This window comes from Hypomesus transpacificus, chromosome 10 (genome assembly GCF_021917145.1).
Source record: "Hypomesus transpacificus isolate Combined female chromosome 10, fHypTra1, whole genome shotgun sequence".
NCBI lineage: Eukaryota > Metazoa > Chordata > Actinopteri > Osmeriformes > Osmeridae > Hypomesus > Hypomesus transpacificus.
This window is the reverse complement of record NC_061069.1, coordinates 8,747,574-8,765,450: the sequence shown is the minus strand read 5'-3', so window position 1 is coordinate 8,765,450 and position 17,877 is coordinate 8,747,574. Positions and strand designations below refer to the sequence as shown.

At 43.4% G+C, this 17,877-nt stretch overlaps 2 protein-coding genes across 6 annotated transcripts in view; both read right to left on the bottom strand.

The window, feature by feature from the left end:
* Window positions 1-1,439: 1,439 nt before the first annotated feature.
* LOC124472337 (neurturin-like) lies at window positions 1,440-2,215 on the bottom strand. Its single transcript, XM_047027113.1, has one exon. It carries the CDS (start codon window positions 2,213-2,215, stop codon window positions 1,691-1,693), a length of 525 nt encoding a protein of 174 aa, XP_046883069.1. The 3' UTR covers window positions 1,440-1,690.
* Window positions 2,216-13,352: 11,137 nt separating this feature from the next.
* LOC124472688 (receptor-type tyrosine-protein phosphatase F) overlaps window positions 13,353-17,877 on the bottom strand; it is a 112,129-nt gene continuing 107,604 nt past the window's right edge. For all 5 annotated transcript variants that reach the window (XM_047027661.1, XM_047027660.1, XM_047027663.1 and 2 more), the window contains 5 exons: window positions 16,553-16,679; window positions 16,336-16,461; window positions 15,812-15,966; window positions 15,529-15,664; window positions 13,353-15,079 (listed from right to left, as the gene is read on the bottom strand). In XM_047027661.1, the coding sequence (XP_046883617.1) occupies window positions 15,011-15,079; window positions 15,529-15,664; window positions 15,812-15,966; window positions 16,336-16,461; window positions 16,553-16,679 (613 nt within the window). In that variant the 3' untranslated portion in view covers window positions 13,353-15,010. The remainder of the gene's footprint in view (window positions 15,080-15,528; window positions 15,665-15,811; window positions 15,967-16,335; window positions 16,462-16,552; window positions 16,680-17,877) is intronic.

The window sequence follows — 17,877 nt, the reverse complement described above, 5'->3', positions numbered from 1 at the left end:
CACACTGTTGTTACACTGGTATGTTGTTATTAAACTTTTTGCACTGTTTGTACACTTATTACACGTTTATTCTTTTGGTATTTCACTGTTGTTACACTTATAACACTATCATTACACTGATTACACTGCTGTTACACTGTTGCTGAGATGAGAAGTAACGAAGCACAAATCCTTTGTTACTGTACTTAAGTAGATTTTTCTGGTATCAGTACTTTTCAGACAGCCTTTTACTAAAACACTAAAACAGGTGGTAGTAAAACAGGTAGCCTAGTAGTAATGGGTACGTTTTATTTAAGTATATGTCAGAGCCCATACTTCTTTAACTTCAGTGAAAAAGTGTAGTCAGTAATTCAACTTTTACAATGTTCTTAATTAACATGAGTATATGTACTTTTAATTGAGAGAAAGATGGGTGTACTTTTACCAATCTCTGATAATGAGATTGTTAGAAAGATGGAAATGTACGAAGCTGGTGACAACCCAAAAAAGGGTGGATATTTATTCAACAGTCAATCAATAGCGCGTCACGTTAAAACCCTTTTGGCACAATTGCTCAGTGTAAAAGCTGGCCACTGCATTTCATAAATATCCAAACCTGAATTTGCCTTCCAATAAATATACATGTCTTTACACAATAAAGATGCACTGCATCCACACTCTTGAACTTGCCCCTCCTGACCAGACATAAAAAACAACTGTATTTTCGGAGACCATCCGGCAACATACTGATTAAAAGAATGTCCCCAAATATTTACCACAAATTCAACAAAAAAAATCCCAGATGTTCAATATCTTCACTTTTCATAACGCCATAGTAGTTTTGGTTCACAATTCGTGATCATTTGAGTGCTCTTTTTGGTACATTTTCAGGATCCGTCAGGTATTATTTTGAGGAGACAGCCAATTCTAAAGCTATCAGGTATGCTAAAGCTCAAACCCTCAAACACCATGTCTACCCTAACCCTCGTTTTGGCAATGCTTTAAGATTATGTGATATATTATGGAATTATGGGTGAGTCTTTTTTAACAAGGTCTCAGTTGATGCAAGGCTTCAATGGAAATAGAAAAATGGGAATTGTGTTTAACTAAACACGACTTTGATGAATAGTTCCTATGAATAGCTATTTATATAAGATTGTACAAGAGAAATTTAAACATTAGTTTTTTTTCCTTTCTGTTGATGGATATAGACTTGTGAGGGAGATTTGTTGGAGTTGATCAATTGCTAAATACTTTTACTGTTATACCTACATAGTAACACTGTAATTATTTCAGTTTAAATTCTTTGTTATTCTTAAAAATTGACAGTCAAATACAAAGAAAATATTAAAGTAACATTTCCAACATTTGACAATGGCATATTTCTCAACTAATTACAGTGTTACTCAAAATCTAAAGAGAAACCTTCTCTTAAATCTTACCAATTTACATCTCATCGTAATGTTAAACCCTAACTGGGCATTTTAAGTGTCCTGGTGTTTGGGTATGAAACTGTTCCACATGGCAGTATCTGGGGACAGTCTGTAGTACCAAGAGCAACAGTTCTGCCATGGACACAAATCCTTGAGCCTCTTCTTTCACACAATCCAGTATCACATATCAGTGAAGAAGGTTGGTCTATTTAGGATAGTCTTAAATGTCATCTTCGACACCTTCAAGCAGCGTAATGCATCATAGATCAACCAGGAAGTCATACACAACCACACTCCTGTGCTGACACTTCCTGAATTGTGTGATATCTACTGCTGTTGTCCAGGAAAGAGATATCCTTCTCATATGTGACAGGCCGACAGCAAGGATTGTATTGGACCTTGTCTCTCTTTCTGATGAGCCCAGTCCTCCTCATGTGTTCCAAAGTGATGTCGTAGTTGCGCCTACGTGCTCTACACTTGCCGCTGCAGTACCGGAACAGCAGAGTCTCATCACTGTGATAGCCCAGGCCTAGCTCACTGACAGTCAGCTCCAGCTCATGCAGGGAGCAGGCCTTTAGCCTCCTCTTAGCCCTCTTAGTCCTTCTGGCCTGGCTGTCCTCCTGGCTGTCGTCCTGGCTGTCCTCCTGGCTGTCCTCCTGGCTGTCCTCCTGGCTGTCCTCCTGGCTGTCCTGGCGGACCTTTCTGTCCACCAGGGTCCCTATCACCTGCTGCATCTCCCCCTCTGTGAAGCTCTGCAGCAGCTTGGAGACTAAAAGGGAGGACAGAGGAAACCAGTCAGTCATGTTCAATTATCACCTGATTTTACATGGCAAGTCTTACTTAAGGTTTTAAAGAGTTGTGACTTTAACTGACAACCTAGTTGATGTCTCAGGAAAACTGTCATTGACATGTGCAAGCAAACCATGATGTCTCATGGTTCAATTTAGCATTCCCTTGGTTGGCTTTTCTTGCCAATGATGTTAATATAGGAATTGTGAAAAATTCTAGCCAGATGTCTCTGAATCTGTGGTTACCAAGTATAGTTCACTTTCAATAACACCATTTCTTAGTTTTTCTACCTTTCTACTTGGCAGGCCTATGAACCATGAGGTGTTCAGTGACTGTAGGTTAGTGTTAAACATAAAAAGGGAAGTTGTATAAACAAACTATGACTGCAGGCGGAGGCCCTAAGCCGGCTGTCAGTGTCCTGACAACCCTTTCACACATCACCTCATCTGAGGACACCAGGTTGCTAAGGTAGACAAAAACAGTTGATCTTACATTCTGAGAGGAGCGAACTGATGCTATCTGTCGCTCTGGCTGCTCTGTGAAGACCACCCATCGTGGACGAGGATGACAATGGTGATGATAATAATGATGATTCTGATGCTGATAATGATGAAGATGATGACGACAGAGGTGATGATATTGGAATCGCCATTGTTGGCAGTGGTGATTTTGATAATGACATTGAAGATGACGACGAGGGTGACTGGGGGTATTCTATCCTGGGTTCAAATTGTCCAGTGGAAGGCATAGTTCTAGTGAGGAAGATGGACAGGGCTGCACCACAGAGCATGAAGACAAAAGCAGCACCTTTCCATAACTTCATCTTAGAACGTGGAGGAGCATTGAAACTCTGCCAGAGAGAGAAACAAAATGAGCTGGTTAGACACGTCAGCACAGAGCAACATCTGTAATAATAACCATCAACCCTGGATAATAAAATGAACTATTATATATTATACTGATATAAACTGTACTCTCCATATTGAGTGAGGGCTTTTTTGGGCATGAAGTGATACATCTAGAACGATTCACTCGTCCCCCTCTCATCCTTGTTTAAGAACACACAACCTCACTTGTTACCCTCTTCATCTCTACATCCCTCTGAACTCTTTTTGATCAATCTCTCAACCTCCCATTGAGAGTTTCAGATAACTCTCATCTTAAGTGAAGCAACATGGCATGAGAACAGCTGTCATATTGATTCTGTCTTTCATATAAGTAGCAATAGGCTCCTGATCTGCAAACCATACATCGCTTGTTGACAAGTAGGAATGTGGTGGGTGCAATGAGTCATAAGTCTGGAAAAAAACACTTATTTTGCTATATGCATCCTGCAGGCCTTCTAACATGTGCTGTATGTCCCCCACCCCCTTTCTTCTTCTCAGCCATCCAAGGAACTATGCAAAGTACATGTTTCTGTCGATTCAAGAGTTGCATCACATTTGTCTGTCTTTGTCTTCAAATGAAAGCTTTTAAAGAGGTTTCACAAGCTTATTATTTAGTATTTTTAATTGCATTATTATTACCCAGGCAAGTCAGACATTCCCCAGATCAGGAAATGGCAAAGTGGCCGAGGCTAAAAGCAAATCCAGGCCATGCAGTCGTCCAAAGTGTTTTGCAAGACTAGATACAGAATCCAGTCAGGACTCATGTGTGCTTATGTGATTACATTCAGAGAACAATGTCAACTGAACTTGTTTGTAGACAACTTCCAAAATCTCTCCACATAACAGGAGTGGACTGTATTTAAGACTTGCACATCATCATTCTAATCCAGTATGATATATCAAACAATCTGTGGCTTGACAAAGTTTGGCTGCCAAAAAGAGAAATGGTTTTTATCATCGAGTCAAAACATACTAAAATGCAGGCTAAATATAAACATTCTCTTCTTCAGAGTTGGAAACTCTCACTTCATTTTCTGAAGAGAGCATCCTGACTATTAAAATTCACTTCTCAAAATGACGGTATGTCAAGATAGAAGATTTTGGGTCGGCACCAACTGGTGTAATCCTGTATTTAAGATCTCTATTTGCTTGTTCTTCAGACGTGACAAATGTCTGTTAATTCTAAACTGACTGCACTAGCTATGATAGCTGCAGCAAATGGTGATATCATTGTTTTCTCAGTCTATTTCCAGCATAAGCCAAATGTGATGACACAGCCTCTATGCCATAGTTACTTCATAGGACCGGAATGTCCTGCAGCATGCCACCAGTTGATGTATATATATGCATTTTAAAGATCACTGATGGACAGGCTTGACTCAGAAGAAGTGTACTAGTAAGTGCTGCAATTATTAAAGCTTCCAGACAGTTCCAAGTAGAATGGACTGTATGATAAACTACAGCCTACAGCATATAAAGCATGTCTAATTATTATAGAAAACATACTCCTTATGCTCCAGTGTTAGAGTATCTAATTCCCTGTATTCAACCAAACAAGAATATCTTTCCATTCTTGAGACAATTTTAGATCTCACAGGTGTGAAAAAACAAGCCGAAAGTTTTAAAGAAACTTTGAGAAACCTTGTATTAATGACAGACCAAAATGCATGTTGCCTGGCAATAATTGGATCATCAGCAGTCCTAACTGTTGGCTTGCTGTGATTTGATTACAGTGTATTTCTGTTGTTCACCCTCACATTTCAAAAAAGGATCTCTGAACAGTGTGTCATTGAAAAATGACACAAAACCAAGACTGTGGTGACAGTTTAGTGAATAGGGCTGAGACATGGGATGGCACTGAGCAGAGAATTATTGTCCTGCACGGATGTACAGTGTGTCATGATTATGAATGAAAAAGTCCTTTGTGCCAGTGAAACAGATGCTGTCCTCCAACTGATTACTTGTAACATTCATGTGTATTATTCTCTGTGACACATTCCCCGGAACATCCACATCTCTCACATGCGTTGGTGCATTAGCAGACATTGTAGAACACACACACATTCTCAAATGCAAAATGGCAGCATCCGTTTTGTGTTTGATTACAATATACAGCACTATGTTACTGCCATTCAAATGCAAAAAGAAAATGTTAGTATGTTAGAGTTGTGCTTTCCTCACATTACGTGAGAGGTTCCTTGTTTGTTCCATGATCTGACAGTGCTTATTGATAACTAGTTCCTCTAGTCTAGATCAACAAAGACATGAACTCTGGTCACACGTAGTGGTATCTGGCATCGTATGGATAATATGGACCGCAGACGCGCACATGCACACACACTCATTTACACAAACATAGACACATACACGCAGTCACACACACACACGGATGCACACAGCCAATGACACTAAACTCCTCCCAGTTGACCTCTCACCCTGTTGTGCAACCCAATGGATAATTGCTTCCAAAAAATAATAAGTAAATTCAACATATCATACACAATGTACTGTAGGACACCTACTGTTTGTATTTCCTTGTCTGAGTGAATATGGATAGGCCTTCTCCTCTTTCTCTCTCAGCAAGCATCAGGAAGGCATGAGGACAGATAGAGAACGTAATAGGGACACACTCCAAAGATCAGCGCTGGATTAGGACTAATGCCTGTCGGTTTATCTGTTGTCACGTGGGCTAACACCTGAGATTGGCAGGCTGAGGGTGGAGGCCTAGCCGTGTGTGTGGGGGCTAATCTTCTAGACACTTTTCTGTTTGGAGTTAGGCCGCCAAAGGGGAGAGGAGACATGTCTGAAAGCTCTAAGCCCACCGCCCCTCAACTCTGGGTCTTAAGTAGGCCAGGGGTGAAGCCTTGGTTTGTTGGCAGGTAGGTTAGGGGTAGACGGGAGAAAAATAATATGATCTCATTGGATGGCCAGGGTCAAGTCTGAAGAACACTGACTTTTATTCACCCAGCTTCAATTCTGCCTGCCTAGGCCTATTAGCTGTGTTGACTGTGCCACTGGCAAATCATTCTATATTAACTGTATTAGTATAGCCTTAGGTTTTGTAAGCAATCCCATAAAATGATTCACAGATCCCAGTGGATGTCAACTTAAGATCAACATCCAATCTATACCCTCAGAGAAGGACACATCAACCTCAAAACATGCTGTGGGAGAGAAGAGAAAGTAAGAAATTTCCTCCAGAGACGAGACGGCGTTCTGTCGCTTAACTATGCTGGATAATTGAAACCAGCAAGGTTGTTTCTCTGCCACAAAGAAAAAGCTGATTTAATAGGAGACACTGCTCAGGCTGTAAAAATTTCACCAAAACAGCTCTCGTCTTTAGCTATGACTTTATTTACTTCATAAAGTGCATAATCACAAACAAGTAGCAACTGTAAGGTAGTGTAAGTATTGGAGCCAATATGAGGAAGTAAAAGTATATAGCCAATAAAGCGTTTATGTGGTGCATGTCAAGTGTTTCCTCGTCATGTAAGGATCAAACGGTTTGTGACGTTGGGTATGAAATACCCAAATGAGTCAGTCAGTGTTTGTACTGCACAAGAGGGTACCTCCTTCAATAAAGGGATGAATGTTTCTTTTTAGGATTTCAAGACAAGACGAGGACGGTATCCGGAACATTCTTCTCTGAACTACAATAAAGACCCTTCAGTTCAGACGTCACCATGATGTCAACTGCATAAAATGCAAATCAACATAACACCCACTGTCCCTTGTCAAATATTGACAAGCATTTGATAATTGCTCAATAACTGACTTGTTAATCTCTTATGCAGTAAGAAGCCTACTACTGAGGGAGTCTTTACTAGGACGGCAACTAAGTAAGTCAACTACACTAAGTTTCTTCAACCACTGTTGTTGTAATGATTGGTTTTCCCAGTGTAGCTGCATGTGAGATGCAAGAAGTAGTCTCCGTGAAGGGAATCCCTGGTATCACCTAACAGGGGTCAAGGCAGATTAATCTTAGGTGACCTGAGCAGGACGATGATGCATCTAAGATGTGTGGCCCAGCTCAGTGGTTTGAACAGTCAAGTTGGGGACAGTGATTAGTGAGCATGTGCAGAAGAAGGGAAACACCAGGAGGAACAACCTCCAACAGGTACAGGTAGAATCATGGCTCTTTACTGGATTGTCTCATGTCCTCTCTCTTCACAACACCACCCTCACGAAAACCCTTTGGCGGATGACGCCTAAGGCAGGGAAACCTCTGGGCGGCAGACGAGAAGACACAAAGAATTAAGGGTGAAGATTAAGGACTGAAACTGGACTGGAAGACCAATTTGTCAAAGTAGTTGATTCAACGGGCTGTTTGTATGGCCCAGATTCCCATATCAAGTCCATTGCCGTTGATCTCAATTGTGAAATAGGATTAATGACAGCTTGGACTGAGAATCACTGTGATGTGTCTGTGTCATGCTATCCTGACGGTCCTGGATGAATACATACTGTAGCTGACACGAGCATGTTCATGCAGGTATAAAAATCTGCAATATGTTGATGTTTGAACAAAATGAGATTCAGAGTATCAGTACAGTGGTTATGTATATGTACACTTACATGTATACATGTACATAGATCTTTGCAGTGAGAATTGACCAGCATTTCACTTGATTTCAAAGCTCTCTTCAGGCCAGACTGGAGCTAGGTCTGGATGGCTTTAGTGAGAGATGGCTCATTGTAACAACATATTAAGCCGGATACGAAGGTTTTATTGATTTGACATTTGGACCAGGGTGCTGCTTAATGCACTAATGCAGGATGTTTTTCTCTTGTGTATCAACTGTTAGTAGTCTGCTCTGTCTCTCAGTTGACAGTTTAAATAGTGTATCTAAGGAGAGAGGGGAGACGAACCACCATCCAGTGTTACTAGGCAGACTGGGCGTGTACGCTACCATACACAACTTCTGAGACGAAAAGTAATTGTTGATATCAATAATCTGTTCTTTGCTGGAACGTTTTGGTGCTTGGTGAGCCAACACAGTTACACCTACTACCTACCTGTAAAGCCTCAGATTATACTAACAAAAGAAGATGTGTCCTTACCGTTGGGACGACTAATCCAGATTTAGCTCCGTGGCGTCGTCTTCAGCTGACCTCAACTTGGAAAGCGCCGGCTGAATCCATCACCACCACCACCAACACCACCACAGCAGGATCCTAGGAGGTCCTCTTCTCCCAGAGACTCTGGCTCCTCGTGCCTCGGACCACTCTCTTACAGTGAGCGTGGGTTCACTTGGGTCCACTCTTGTTTTTCTCATCCATTCACTGTGGTCACTAAGTGTCCATGATGTTGCGACGGTCAAACTTCACGTTTCTCCAGGTGGTTCATAACTTTGTTTGATATCCATCCGGAGGATGAGCAGCAGAAGTGAGTTCGGGGATACATATATGGCATGTGTCACTTTATAAAGCTCTCTCTATTCATACGGTTCCATGAAAAGATTCAGACTGTTGTCACTGTTGTCAAACAAAAGCTATCACCCACTGCATCTGAAACAAATACACACTGTAAGAAGCAAGAAGGTATCGTATCTTGATTTAGCCATACATACACAGTATTATTCAGTCAAACTTTGGATTATTTCCTCTACATTATTTTGACACACAAAAACAATGTTGCACATTGAAAAATAATAGATAACCGACAACATTCGGATTTAGGATAACTTTCAATGTATATACTGTTTATAGAAGCTTGCACACAACTAATATAGAGACATTTAAAACAGCAACTCACAGTGATACGATGACATTCATGAACAAGCCCTGTCCACTAAGATCCCTTTCTGTTTACTTCTGGTCTGTATGATCCGATGTCAGGAGCAGAGCAGCATGGTTCACCACTACACTGGAGATAAGCTGGGGTACAGGCAGGGGTTACTTAGATGGGAGAGGTAGAATAGTTCTAGAGCATGATTCAGCCACCAACTGGTGCCCCTCCTCCTCCTCCTCCTCCCCTTTTCCCTCCTCCATAGCTGGGCCTCAGTCTAAAACAGATTACTTTAGAAGTGATAATCTTCGTGCCTCGAGCTCCACCAGTGATTGAGGATGCTTTGGCCCGAGCAAGCTTACATGTCCCCTTCTGGCGTCAACATGGCTGCTATCCTAAACATACATGAAGAGACGTCATCCACTGTCACCCCCGAAGAGTTGAAAAGGAGAGGAAAGTATGTGAGTTGAATTTGATCACATTTGTAGGTGTCACTATACTCCAGCAAACAGATGCTGAGTTTTAAGTTTCAAGTTTATTGCCATTTCTACAGGTGCATTGTAATTATTTGCTATTTGACAATCTCTTTTGACCTATCTGAATCTATAATAAATTATCTAAAGCTATGATAAATAGATCCTAACTCACGTGAGCTCCTATTTTTATCGACAACTAGATCAATAGTCAGATTTAACAGTGCAATATAGCGAATTGTCAATAAATCTCCTTGACGCTGACCAGGGATGAAAACAGATTGAGATTTCAAATTCACCTCTCATTCCAATACAAGCTACTTTTTTCTCCTAAAGTCTCATGAGAGGTAAATGACGAGCAGGTGGCAGGCCTGTTCTTTCTTTCTGGAGAAGACATAAACACCACACTGTGGATGAAATGTGTGAGGTTTGAAAGGCCTGTCATGCATAAACACATTTAGCTACAGTCAAGGCTCACTGTGTTCATGATACTAATATATTGAATTAACCAGCTACCCTTTCAAGGAGTAGGGTGTCATATTTTTAGCCACATTGTTGTAGTAAATTAAATAATCTCCCACAAATAAAATGAGTCACTCTTGAATCATTTTGGTGGACTTATTCAACATCCCACTTCACAAGAGCTGCTTTCCTCTGAAAACAGTACGGTCGAACAGTTTGACTCAAAGCTGTATAGAAGTCTAGAAAGGTACAGAAACATGTTATCCATCTCCTGTTCCTCTTACTGATATGAAACACTAGCAGTGCTGTTCTGATCATGGAACCATGTTGGTTACCCGATCTAACAGATACATAGGCACATTAATGGTTGTCATAGAAAACCAAAACAATGGTGGTAACCAACATATGCAGCTTCACAATGATACAGGGCTAACCTTTACTGACTCACCACTAAATATTCACTATCAAATATCAACACAACATTTTCAAATATGTACTTATCACTGAATAATAGCCTTATAGGACCAGTATAGGTTTTGGTACTAAATAAAAACTGAATCACAGTTATTATATAATATATATTTTATATATTATACTATTATATCCCCAGATGTCTTGATCATTGTTTTTAAAATAGTTTTTCTTCAAAAACTAGAACTAAATGCCAGTGAATTGCAATCACATTGTTCTGCCAGTAAGGTAATACCTCAGTCTACCTATAATTGTTTTTTTTAAATTGCATACTAATTCTACCTTTAATAAAACACAGAAGTCCGTTCTGTTTCTACTAACACAGGCCATATTTCCTCAATTAAACTGTGGCTGGTTTATAAAACAAATTCTGTTTAGGGAAAGGTGAGTCTTAAGGAAGTCATCTGTACACTGCTCCTTTTTCCCAGTGTCATTAAAGTTAATAGAATACAAAGGAACGGAACAACAACATAAATGTGTGTGGTTGGATGGTCGGATGCATAATGTGAGAACACACCATTTAAAGGGGTACATAGACATCTGGAACTTGCTGAAAGAAAAGGCTTTTCTCTAGTCTAAATGAGAAGTCATTATCTTAAATTGAGAGCAAATATACACCAGACACAGGACAAGTGGTTCAATGTGGGACCCAGGGACATACATGGAGGTGACAGATGTTTTGGAAGTATCTTGAAAAAAGGAGTTAGGAATTTGTGGAATAAGTTACCGATGTGTCAATATAGGGTTACATTATCCATATCTACATGATTAGTGATCTGGCAGCAATTGGGAAGCTATAGAACTGAAAGAGTCATCACAGAGGGAATGGCAGTATTTTATTGACGAGGCTTCAGACAGAGAGGCTGAAACTGAAGTGTGCTCCTTACTATATCTCAGTGTTCTACTGCCCCCAGCTGGTGTAAGCACATAAGCATACAATACACCTTGTGGAACACTGTGAGTTCATGAATTATGGCAGAGTTTATGCAACTGTAAGTCCAGAAAGAAAACTCCCACAGCCTTGTTCATTTATGGCAAAGAACAGAGCTGAACCTAATATAAAAGTCAGGTGGCTGAGCGGTTAGGGAATCGGGCTAGTAATCTGAAGGTTGCGAGTTCGATTGTGTCCTTGGGCAAGGCACTTCACCCTACTTGCCTTGGGGGAATGTCTCTGTACTTACTGTAAGTCTCTCTGGATAAGAGCGTCTGCTAAATGTAAATGTAATGTAAAAGTTGTCAATTCTGACAAGAAAAAGTATAAACAGTTTTCATCTTTAAAACAATAATCATTTTGTAAATGGTAAATAATTTCATCATTATAAAAATATCCATCCAAATATCTAGAGACAAACAAATTCCCAAGGTGTCATTCAGAACAGGGTGTCATCCAGGGAAGGGATTGGCTACTTCTCAAGCGGCTTGCCCCTCCCCTTGTTGCTACGGAAGCCCTTGGAGCTGTTGGGGCTTAGTGCTTAATGCAGCACTCAGCAGTTCACCAAGCTTCCCCAAGTGTCTGCTTACCTCCGGGTAAGCGACATGGGTAGCAACCTTGCGTTGCTGAACCCAGGAGCTTCCAACACTGTCCTGGGCATAGTCACCTGAACACCTTACTCCTCCCAACACCAGCAGACCTGGAGAACACCAGGCTGCCGGATGAGGAAGACTCGCCGCAAGGACCCATGGGACTATCCAGGGACCTGTGGTGCTGGACCCTGCACGGTAGGCTGGGAGCCCCCAGGGCGGAGCCACACTCTGAGCTCCTCCGTAGAAGTGAATCCTCCACAGAGCTAAGGAGGTCCTTCACTAGCTTCAGCTGTTTTTGACTTGTTTTCTTTGCCTCCGGGCCGTGTTCCTCAAGAGGCTCATCTTCACACTCCTCCGCGGTGGAGTTTCTGTTGGAGTGGCACAAACGCACGCCAGGGCTTCCCAGAGGTGCCACACACATGCCCCTACCCTGAGACGGCTTCCTCCTCGGCCCTCAGGGCACCGTAGGGCCCTACGCACGCCATCCAAACAGTCAGACCATATACCACCGCACACATGCGGCGGGCCCAGCTCCACAGGCAGCTGTTTGCCAGGGTGGAGCAGACGCAGGGACGTGACGTTGCTGTGGGCGCTGCAGTCTCAGAGCTCTCTCCAGGACTCGGCTTCGGCGACCTCTCTTGACAACTCTCCAAACGGGTTCCAGGCCAGCGGCGTTGTGCTGGAGGCGGCATGCAGCAGCCATTTAGAAAGGAGCTCTCGGGTGCCTGACTTTGGTGCCTTTGTCACTCACCTCCAGCAGCTCAGAGCGGCATGATCCTGCCAGGATGGTTGAAGTGCCTCCAAGTACAAAACCTCCATTCCAGGGATCCAACTAGGATGAGGACATGCTGTAAGGGAGCGCAGCAGGCCAGGTTGAGCAACTCCACAGGCTTTTAAAACTAGGTGCCATTATGTCAAATGGATTGTACAGTTCTATATTTACATCAATGGGAATGGAAAGTCTAGAGAACGTGGCTAAAATATTATGTTATTGTAAACATTACATTTGTATGCTTTTACTTGGAATCTACAATTGTATCCTTTGGATAAAACTGAATCCGAATTCTGGGCAGGCTGTTCTCACCATATTTTCTCAAACAAATGGGCTATTGCTGACTTATACTTTAACATCAGTCTTTACTTAAACAGACAAAGCCTCTCTTTTTACTGCTGGCTCTGAGGACTGGGCTTGCTGCTTGGCAGAGGAAACTTGGGCTACTGGAGACAGGAGATAATAAATGAGGAGTTGACAGAGGCCCTGCTCTCTGCTGAGACTGGAGCAGTGTCTAATTACCAGCACCCTGAGGACTGTTCTTACCCCACTCACACATAGGCCAGATGGACAAGAACTTCCTCATCACCTGACCACTCGGCCGGAGGTAGGAGCGAAACACTGCTATCTCAATATTGGCAAATACAATTGTTACTCAGCATGGTCACTGATCCTGACATTAATAACAAAGATGTGTCAATATTTCTTCCAGATGAATAAACAACTTGAAGCATCATTTTCTGAATGGCTGCCAACTGGTGTAATATTCTCTGACATTCTCTGGATAGTTCTCCCTACAGACAGAAACATTACAAACAGGGATTTGTACAAAAACCCAATTATTCAACTTTATTAACATTGATGAGTTTTTTTTTTTCCAGCAACATCTTTTTTTTAAATTCCAGTTCTTTATCAACAAATAGAAAACAGACTGTGTATACAACAGGTTGAACCCCTACAGCACTAAGCATTCACAAGGTAAAAATGAACGTTTTGTTTGTGTTTTTTTTCTTGCCAGCATGTTGTGTCCCTGACATTTCTCCCCCCCTTAACGCCTGTGGGGAAAGATGTGCTTCAGTGGTGTGATGGCTGGCGCAGGGGAGTCGTCCTCTGGTCGGATTGTGCTGTCGGCCCACCTCCTACACAAGTTATAACCGGCTGCTGTCAAGTTCACTATGGTTACAGTGGAATACAACGGTGTTCCATGGAGACACACTCTAGAACAGAGGGCTCTCGGTTGATATGTCGAGAGAAGAGTGAATTGTTCAACAATATAACTGTGTAGTATATATCTATGTATAATTGTACATATATATAATCAATCATAATTATATATATATATTTATAATTGTATTTCTGTATAAAATAAAAGCAGGTTGTGTCCAAAGGGCCGTGTCTCTGTCCCTCTGGTAGGAATGGTTGATTCTGTACAGGCGTGCCAGTGTTCATGGCTGTTACTCCACCCTCCGTCGTGTCAGCTGCTCCTGGTCTGCGTAGTCTTTGTGTCGGGACCCCTGCAGACTGACACGCCGAGGACAGCCAGGATAGGAGAGGGGCTTACGGGGGAATCAAAATTCAAAGGTTGCGTTTCCAACTGATTCAGGTATAAAAGTCTGCAGTCCGCTCACTCGTCCTCTGGCTGGAGTAGAAAGGCCTCAGTACCATACTGTATGTGCTCTCTTCCACTTCTGTACACCATGATTTACTTTGACGTTAATCAATTAAACTTTTCGCTAGTTACTGCGTGTATATAGTACAACTACAGTGGGCAATCTTTTTTGACATTTTGTACCTTTTTTTTTTTTTACGACAGTTTTGATAAGAAACATCCGTTGATACACTTTATAGCAAAGAGAACCCCATTCCATTGAACTGAATAAGACCAAAATACATGAGAATAAAACCCAAAAATTTGGATACAAATAGGAACCTGACAGCAGCTCGGAGAATGGTGATTCTCCAGTATTAGTATCTAGGAACATATTCAAAAGACATGTCCCTTGTGCTAAAATAACCTAAAATAAAAAATAAAATAAAAAGTCGTACCATTATGAAAAAATATGCCCATAGCTAGGCCAGTAAGACAAAAGAAATGTCTGATGTTATATGATTATTACAAAGAAATACACTAAATAATAACATTTTCATTTGATAATCATGATAATAAAACGATAGAAAAAAAAATCTTCTCTTAGTGCTACCAGTAGCCTTTGACATTAGGGGCAAGTTGGCATATACAGAACAAGAACTGTCATCTCTTCCATACAAGAGTTGTCATAGTCTGGTATTGTTTCGTTTTTAAAGCAATCTCTGGGTTTGTTAATCCATCGATGTGAATCTCTGTGATTAGTAGAACCTCCTCCCCCCTCTGGTGGCTCTGGGGACAGGAACAGGGGGATGGTGGCTGAGATGGGACACTTGGCACACTCCGGATGGATCTGACCAGGAAGGGAGGCTAGCTCAGCAGGGTGGATGGGTGATGGAGGGCGTGGTTACGTTGCATAGTGGTCAAAGCTGCCCAAGTACTCCAGTGCTGCCCGGTAGCACAGCTGGTACTGGTCCTGAGGAAAGGGAGACACAAGCACACGGGACAGTGTCACCCCCTCTGTGGACGACTGCTGGGCTTGGTAGGGCCACACAGTGGAACACACGTCCCTGGCATCAGTAATGGTGACTGCTGACTCCTCCTGCAGTGGAAGCGTGCTCCAGTGCTACTGCCATGCCCCTCACCTCTGTCTGCACCATGGCAGTGTTACTGCATGCCCCTCACCTCTGTCTGCACCATGGCAGTGTTACTGCATGCCCCTCACCTCTGTCTGCACCATGGCAGTGTTACTGCATGCCCCTCACCTCTGTCTGCACCATGGCAGTGTTACTGCATGCCCCTCACCTCTGTCTGCACCATGGCAGTGTTACTGCATGCCCCTCACCTCTGTCTGCACCATGGCAGTGTTACTGCATGCCCCTCACCTCTGTCTGTACCATGGCAGTGTTACTGCGTGCCCCTCACCTCTGTCTGCACCATGGCAGGTCGCTGGGTGCGCAACGTCTTGACGGTCTGGAACAAGTCGACCACGCCCTCGTACCTCATCCTCTCCAGCACGATGCTCAGCGTGATGAACACGCCTGTCCTGCCCACTCCGGCACTGAGGAGAAGGAACACACACACACACATTACACATACAGTATATGTACTATATAGAAACTTTTCATTGAATAGATGAGACACAAACAAATATTATAGGCAGTAACTCTACAAGGGGCAACCAGTTATGCCATAACATCCTTTTTACCTGCAGTGTACAGTGATTGGTCCGTCCTGTCCAAACTGCTCCTTGGTTTTGTGCACTTGACCAATGAAGTCAATGAAGCCCTCTCCTGTCTTTGGCACTCCTTGCTCCGGCCAATCAGTAAACTGGAATTGGCGAATTGTCCGGGATTGACCATCCTGAGGGCATAAATATGACAGTAGGTTAGAGTCGTCACCATACACTACTACTGGCATTGAGTATACTTACAAGTAGCATTACACCCCAACCATAGGTTTTCAATCTCATTCTAAATGACTCTGGGCTATGAATGCATTTGTTTGTGTGCATGTGTGTGTGTGAATGTGGATCAGAGTGCTGCCATGTGCAGTGAACCCTCTGATGACTGAAGGCCTATTACTGGAGGACAGGAGGACAGAGAGCAGTGCGTCACAGGAAGACCCAGCACTTGCCCTGGGGAGTTTACAACTCAACATCTCACAGAAAAACCACTGACTGCTCACTTACAGGAAAAACCTCTATACACACACACACACACACTCACTCACCCTGGCGTCTGTGACTTTGAACTCTCGTAGGATGTACTGGGGCATGTTGTACTCAGCCATGGGGTCCACCACAAAGTACTGGTACCGGGCTGAGCGCTCAGCAGGCCAGTACTGGTGACACTTCTCCTGTAGGGAGGAACACACACAGGAGGTTACAACTAGGAATATGTGTGTGTGTGTCTGTGTGTGTGTTGAGTGACAGTGTGTGTTCTCTTACCCGTCCCATCTCTCTCAGTTTGGTCAGCATGACTACAATAGTAGAGTTGTGTTCCCACAGCATCCTCCAGAAGTCCTCTGTGGTCTCAGCCAGGGGGCCCTGGGTGGCCAGGTAGGCCTTCTGCTGTCTGAACACAACACGGGCAGGCCCTGTTACAACCCTGCTCCTACACATACTGAACATATCGCAGCAGGCCCTGTTACAACCCTGCTCCTACACATACTGAACATATCGCAGCAGGCCCTGTTACAACCCTGCTCCTACACACGCTGAACATATCGCAGCAGGCCCTGTTACAACACTGCTCCTACACACGCTGAACATATCGCAGCAGGCCCTGTTACAACACTGCTCCTACACACGCTGAACATATCGCAGCAGGCCCTGTTACAACACTGCTCCTACACACGCTGAACATATCGCAGCAGGCCCTGTTACAACCCTGCTCCTACACATACTGAACATATCGCAGCAGGCCCTGTTACAACCCTGCTCCTACACATACTGAACATATCGCAGCAGGCCCTGTTACAACCCTGCTCCTACACATACTGAACATATCGCAGCAGGCCCTGTTACAACCCTGCTCCTACACACGCTGAACATATCGCAGCAGGCCCTGTTACAACACTGCTCCTACACATACTGAACATATCGCAGCAGGCCCTGTTACAACCCTGCTCCTACACATACTGAACATATCGCAGCAGGCCCTGTTACAACCCTGCTCCTACACATACTGAACATATCGCAGCAGGCCCTGTTACAACCCTGCTCCTACACATACTGAACATATCGCAGCAGGCCCTGTTACAACCCTGCTCCTACACACGCTGAACATATCGCAGCAGGCCCTGTTACAACACTGCTCCTACACACGCTGAACATATCGCAGCAGGCCCTGTTACAACACTGCTCCTACACACGCTGAACATATCGCAGCAGGCCCTGTTACAACACTGCTCCTACACACGCTGAACATATCGCAGCAGGCCCTGTTACAACCCTGCTCCTACACATACTGAACATATCGCAGCAGGCCCTGTTACAACCCTGCTCCTACACATACTGAACATATCGCAGCAGGCCCTGTTACAACCCTGCTCCTACACATACTGAACATATCGCAGCAGGCCCTGTTACAACCCTGCTCCTACACACGCTGAACATATCGCAGCAGGCCCTGTTACAACACTGCTCCTACACATACTGAACATATCGCAGCAGGCCCTGTTACAACCCTGCTCCTACACACGCTGAACATATCGCAGCAGGCCCTGTTACAACACTGCTCCTACACACGCTGAACATATCGCAGCAGGCCC